Source organism: Gavia stellata, chromosome 16, assembly GCF_030936135.1.
Source record: "Gavia stellata isolate bGavSte3 chromosome 16, bGavSte3.hap2, whole genome shotgun sequence".
Classification (NCBI taxonomy): Eukaryota; Metazoa; Chordata; class Aves; order Gaviiformes; family Gaviidae; genus Gavia; species Gavia stellata.
The window spans coordinates 9084791-9091630 of NC_082609.1; the positions used below are offsets into that span (position 1 = coordinate 9084791).

Sequence of the window (6840 nt, forward strand, 5' to 3'; positions counted from 1 at the left end):
CAGCCGTGCCATGATGGTGCACAGCACCAGCTGATGAACTCCTCTTGGTGGTTCAGCGTGCGACAAAACACCCACCCACAGACCAGGATACGCCCCTTCTGCTAGTTACCTGCAATAACGTGCAGTGTGCATGGGTCCTCATGGATTCCTCCTCTGCATGGGCCATGTCTGAGCTCTGAAATAAGTAAATAGGATGAGAAAATAAGGAAACTTATCCCAGAGCTCTGCCTGAGCCCATTCTACTCACTTCACCCAGGTGGTTTCGTTCATATGATAGTCTACAGTAGCTTGAGTGCCGTCTGCTGGCTGTATCCCCAGGAAAGCCGTTCTGTAAGAGTAATGCGAGAGCTAGAGGGCAATAGTTAACCCACTTGCTTTGGATTTCATCTCAAACACAGACCATATGGAATGCCTTTACATAATTTCTAAGTTTCTACATGCCTGTTTTCCAAATTCCTATTTTTTTGGTTGTGCAAGAAATGATCACCATTTCTGTCGAAAAGGTGCCAACATAATCTTTTTCATGCAGCCCTTAAAGTAGCTGCACATTTTTTCTTGACTCAGGGCATATAGCCAGATCATACTTTGTGAAAATAAAACCAAACCAAAACATTAAATATTGAAATCAGTTTAAAGCATTGCACTATTTTAAAGCCATACCATTAAATGGCTTTTCTTCTTTTCCCCATAGATGATCAGAGCTACAAACTTTCCCCTTTTGTCTACTGGTTATACACTTGGCTTCTCTGTATCAAGAAACTTTTGGAACTTTTCAAGTCACTGTACTTCTGTTATCCCTGTGCTTGTTCAGATAGCGTAACAGAAGGGCTGGGTTTGTTTTTCTTTTAATTAAGAAAACATCCAACAAAATGCTGCTTAACACCTGATGTTAACTTTATCTCATCAAGTTTCATAAGGCATATATAATCCAACACATATTGTATCCATTAACATTTCAGGGGTAGAATACTTCAAATGTTACCACATCCAAAAATAAAACCAGGATTTGCTGAGGTAAGGAAAGATGTCATCATCAGGAGCATGTTAATCAACACACAAGAAGTAAAAAAGACAACATTTATAATCAAATTTGCTAGTCAGTGAGTCACAGCATCCTATGAAAAGCAAAATGCCCGTCTCCCTAGACTAATAGGCATATGCCACCCACTGCCTTCAACACAGCTACAGTCCATTGTTTTCCCAAAAGCAAAGCTGTAACAGAAGAAGGGAAAATGATCATTGCTTTGACCTGACAACTGAGAAAAAAGTCAATGTTTTGGCTGAAAAAAAGCCCAGGAAACTTCCCACAGCTTTCTGACGATTTGCATTAAACACAGAAAAAAAATAATCTAGAATAAACAAATTATTCGTGAAACATTTTGGAAAGTGAAAGCAGCCTGAAGTATTTTTTTAATGACATGATCCCCATTCACCTCAACGGTTTCACAAGAAGTTCATTGCAGTTGTTAGTCACTGCTAGGCCCCAGCTGGTACAGTATTTTGAAACTATGGTACCCAGGCCTATGACTTTATTAAAAGCATAAAAATTAGACAAAAATCAACAGAAAACCATTGAGCATCTATGATAGTTCTTTTTGAACAGCACAGTTAAAACATCCGTGACAAACTGTAATTCCACAGTGCATGACCTCTCTTATCCAGGAGGCATTAAATGTTTCTTCATATCTTCCACATGAAACAACATTTGCGAAGTAGATACCAAATTAATTCTGCGCACTTGGAATTGTTTTAGTTACCTATGAGCAATACCATTTAGATCTAGTCCAGGGAGAAGGAAGGAAACAGTGGTGGTTGACTAAAGGACAAAAGTGATAACTTTGTACAATTATTTATACATTTCTAAAAAAACATGTTTCTACTTTATTGTTAGTTACGATGCCATGTGCACTTAAAATAGCTGATGATGTCCTCCAATGAGTCATGAGCTCGCTTCAGTTCGTCTTTCTCTGCACTGAGATCAATCCCCACAACCCAACAACTAAGTACTTTCGCCTGCCCATTTAAGTAACTTTTCCAAAGACACCAGAATTATCAAATGAAACAGAGACAGAGCTTGTTAAATCACAGTTAAAAACAGGGTTTGTGCAAGTTCCCTCACCCATAGTTTACCTGGTTTCTAGCTGCTGTACATACTTTGGAAAACATACATACTACTGTGTTACATGGCAAAAAGACAGAAGTAGGAATTCCCTGACAGGCGGGGCAGGGTGAATAAGCCACTTCTTCACCATCAAATCACTCTTTTCCTCTTGCTGTGGGGGGCTGATCCAACTCCAATGTTCTTTAAACATGGCTGATACAGCTTCCACTTGATGAAGTACTTGCAGGTTCTTTCAAACTTAGTAGTTCCCAGTTAGTAGAAAGGCTAATTTTAACGGCTGGACTTGATGATCTTAAAGGTCTTTTCCAACCTAAATGATTCTATGATTCTAATTATCCCACCAGACTCTCCTCCCTGAGAACACTCAGCTGGACACAGAGCCTACCTAAAAGGCAAACGCAAAGCATCTGCACTGCAAAATAATTCACGTATATTAACAACACAGGAAATATAAGTTAGTCTAAGGATCTATGGGTTAAAAAAAAAAAAGTAGGCATTTCTGTAAGCTCAAAACTGGATATGATGTACATCTAAGAAAATTAAAATCCAATTTATTTTAATTCATTTTGTTGTTGAGATTCCCGACAGTGTGTCTCTATAAAGCAAATTACACCACATTACATCTGTAATAAAGGAATGTTTAGGTTCTCTTTAGTACAGTTATATTATTACAAAGCTAGAAAGGAATGGATTTTGTAGACTTGACACTAATTTTATTTTTAATATTGAATTACGCATACCTAAAAGGACCCACTGAAACTGTAAACAACTAGCACTTATTTGAAATGGAGGAATTGTCAACTGCAATTCCTCTCAGTCAGATCCCTTATTTGCTTCCACCCTATAAAGCAATTTAAAACAATGAAGCACACCCAAAAAAAGCTGACAGCGACAAATGAAAGTACAACAGAAAAAGCTAACTTTAATCTGTGGCTACCACCTCACATGATACATTTAACAAAAAGTATACTTTTTTGTTTCTACCAATAAACACACAGCTCACAAAACAGTAAATATTTTCATCTGCCTAGTCACTCACAACCTCCAACAGGTGTACAATAAATGCTTTGTCTGCTTGTACAATAGCAAAATAAGATACAAAGTATGCCCTCAGAATGCATTCTGCCTCTCACTATGGTGAGCTAGCAAAGTGTTTTCTTCATGTCATTTCATCAATAATGCTACACATAGCTGCATCTTTGTCTAAAACCTGATCTCTCTTGCCACCAGAACGCTCTCTCAGTTTTTCGCTCTGTCCAATACAGTTGCTGCCATCATCAGTATCCATTGGTTCCACTTTCACTCTAAGTCCTCCCTCTGAATGAGGCAGATCATCAGGCAAGGACGCCAGGCAGTTCTGAATCATCTCTACAACTCGCTCTAAGTGCTTCTGAAATCGCTCTGCTGTTTCCAAGCGCTGACGTTTCTGCACCTCCATCATGACTCTCAGTGTCTCCCTAGCTTGGTGAGGGCGATACTCATTTATAAGATGATGGACATGAACAAAAAGCAGTTTCAAGTCTTCCAGTTTCTCCTCTCGCTTTATACTTCCTGGACTCCTTATCAAGATATCCAAGAGGTCCAAAAAGTTGACCAGGATAGACATATTAAGTTTTCTTAATTCCTTCTTGTGATCAAACTGCATAGGATGTAACCGTTCAATACCCTGGCTCTCCAAGGGTCGAATAATCAGATCATCACACTGAAACTGATTACCAAACATCATATAACTGTCTTTCACAGGTGGAGGTGGCTTTGGAGCCAGGCCTTTACGGATATTCTCATCAGTATATTCTTTTATATATTGCATTGGAGGTGGAGGAAGGGCACTCACTTGCTGAGGTTCACCCATTTTTGCCAGACGAAAATACCTAGGGAATATCCCAAGAAATACATGTTAAACAATTTTTGCAACAACCTTATCATATAAATAGAAACAAAGGCAATATAAGAGAGCTGGCTGTTAGAAAATGAGTCAGAAGAAAGCCATCTCAGCGTGTAGGATACAGGAAACTCCCAAATGAATCCATGTTAGCTTTTCACTAAGATATACTTCTAGCAGGATTAACTTCACTAGAAGCACATAAAGCATTAATTTCTCGAACCATGAAAGACCACCTGTAAACAGAGCAGCCACAGGAAGAGAGGGGAGGGACACCCCTTCCCCAGCTGAGGCCTGGCCCGCTAACACCACGCCCCGCGAGAGGGGAAACCGTGCAGCCCGGCGGCGGGCAAGCACCGCCCTCAGGAGAAGATGAGGCCTCGCGCCCGGGGGCCACAGCCGCCGCCGCCCTGCTCGGCTCCGAGCCGGGCCGGGCCAGGCCAGGCTCTGGGAAGGCCCAAGCCCTGCCGCGGGGTTCGCCAGACCCCTGCTAAAGAGAGAAGAGCCGGGAGCGCGCTACGACAAGACCCCATCGGCGACTGACCACGCACCCGGCACAGGAGACAGACCCGCTCGGAGCCCGCAACCGCGCGGGACCGCCTGCCCTCACCTGCCCGCCGAGCTCCCCTCAGCGTAACCGCCAGCACCCCACTTCCGGCCAGCAGCCGGAAGCTTACCTTCCCCTCCATTGGCTCGACGACCCCCCGGCGGCACGCTCTGATTGGCCCTCCCGAGCACCGGTCAGAAGCTTGCTCCACTCACCGCAGGGGCTCCCTCGGGAGGCGGTGCCAAGCGGGGCGGGGCGGGCGGAGCCGTTGCTGCGTGAGGAGGGCGGAGTGCGCGTTGTGGTGGGGGATGCCGGGCGGTTCCGCCCCGGCCTGGGCCCTTCAGGGGGCTGTCCTGCCGTGGGACGTGGCAGCACGCAGCCCGGGCGGGGCGGGGGGCCGCATCCCGACCGCTGGTGTGGGGCTGCCTCACCAGAAGCCACTCGTGAGGCGGCAAGACCAGCGGCCTGTGGGGGCGAGAGCGAGCGGCCTGGCGTTTGCAGGCCTGGGGGCCCCCCCGAAGACTTCTCCGCTGTGCTGACACAGAGTTTGGAGACAGGCGTTGGGGTCGGTGTGTCCCTGCTGCTGGGAGACACGGACTGCTTTGAGGGAACATAGTTAGATCGTGATCTGCCAACACTATTCTTGCACGTTAACCACTGTATTACACTGCCATCATATAGTACGTGATCATGTGGTACATAGTGGTCATATGGTATGTAGTGCTTCCACGCATCAGAAACGTGGGCAGTGCCCCTGGTCATGAAATGAAAGCATTACCCTGGGAAGTGTTTGCATCCATCCTTCAGCTGAATACACTAAACCTTTGTGCAGAAAGACTGTAACGAACAGCTGGGCTCCATTGTTTTTCCTTCGGTTTTGTTTTAGGAGGAGTTGAAGAAAAAAATGTGGATTTAAGGTTTTTCACCCCATAGATCATGGGGACCTGGGCTTGCTGGCATCACCTCTGCAGGGATTTCTCCCTGAAATGGCCAACAGGAAAGGATTTTTTGACACTTGGCCATTTATGTCCTGTTTTCTCTCTTCCTCAGCAGATGGCAGCAATGGCCTCTGTCTGACAGGCACCCGTTGCGTGCACAGGCAGTATCATTTACAGATTCACTTTTCAAGATTAATCATTTCACAAAAAAAAAGTTTCGACTGAATGATAATTACTTTGGATCCTGTTAATGACTCTAAAACGATGCAAAGAAGATCCAGAATAGTTAGGTTTATCTGAGTAGAAAACCTGAAAAAATTTACAGCTCACATTTTTACTGAATATGTGAATATATAGTTAAATATTCCAAACCAAACAACACTCTACATTGACAGTGCAACCCTGGCTGCAAAACAGGCTGATCTGTTTCCATTTGTAAGCAAAGTATATTTTGGGGAGGAAATGACCCCCTTTGAGACATTTGTTCTCAGATGATGTAGCGAGTGTCTGTCACATAGGAAGGAACTTCAGTGAACTTGCTGAAGAAGTCTCTCCCCTTATGAAGTTTGACGCTGTTGTTCTCTGGCAGTGCTGTACAGTATTTACACATTTTATATGATGTTGCTGATTAATTACTACATTGTTTTTTAGTCTCATACCTCTTCATTACCTAGTCTGAGTTAAAGCTTTGTCCTTTTCTCTGTGTTCACACAGATTGATGTCATCAGTGTAATTATAGCTTAGTATTTATCCATGTATATGTATATATGGATATGGCCTATATTATGTTTTCAAATATAGGCTCAAGGTTTTATTTTATTTTTTTTTTAATTAAATAGGCCTCAATTTATGTATATTGTCCAAAGGAGGGTATTCTTGCCATTTCTTAATGACTTACAACTTTGATTTAGGGAAAACTGACAGTAAATCGATCTGGGCACAATCTGTGTTGGTCAGTAGTCTCTAGACTGACAGATCTGATGCCGTCTGATATCAGAAGCGGTATCTTCACATTTTCTGCCCTTGATGCCATTACTTCTACTTAAAAACTGAGATAAAGGTCTTTACATTAAGGATTTTGTGGTGCCGAAGACTTGAATTCACCTAGTGTTCTTTTCAGAAACACATCCATACGGACTGAAATGTCACGAGTGTGAATGGCTGGCTCAGACACAGGAGCCTGGGTACATAAAGCTCTTATTCTTTGTGCAGAAATATCGTAATGGACAGCCATGGTGGGCAACACAATGCAGAAGAAACGTAACAAGAGTAAGGTGGTTTGCCCATACTGTGTTCAGTTTTCAGCGTTTCAGCACTGGACCTGGGCTAGTCATCCCTCTGAAACATAGGA

The 6840-nt window shown here is 43.5% G+C and overlaps 1 protein-coding gene across 1 annotated transcript; it reads right to left on the reverse strand.

Annotated features, from left to right (window-relative positions):
* Positions 1-2971: 2971 nt before the first annotated feature.
* MED7 (mediator complex subunit 7) lies at positions 2972-4642 on the reverse strand. The gene is made up of 2 exons (XM_059825479.1): positions 4615-4642; positions 2972-3993 (listed from the first exon to the last, which is right to left on the reverse strand). The coding sequence occupies exon 2, from the start codon at positions 3972-3974 to the stop codon at positions 3282-3284; it is 693 nt and encodes a 230-aa protein (XP_059681462.1). The 5' UTR covers positions 3975-3993; positions 4615-4642; the 3' UTR covers positions 2972-3281.
* Positions 4643-6840: the final 2198 nt, after the last annotated feature.

Coding starts and splice junctions, on each gene's coding strand:
- MED7 (XM_059825479.1), bottom strand. CDS start 3,974: ATGGGTGAACCTCAGCAAGTGAGTGCCCTTCCTCCACCTCCAATGCAA.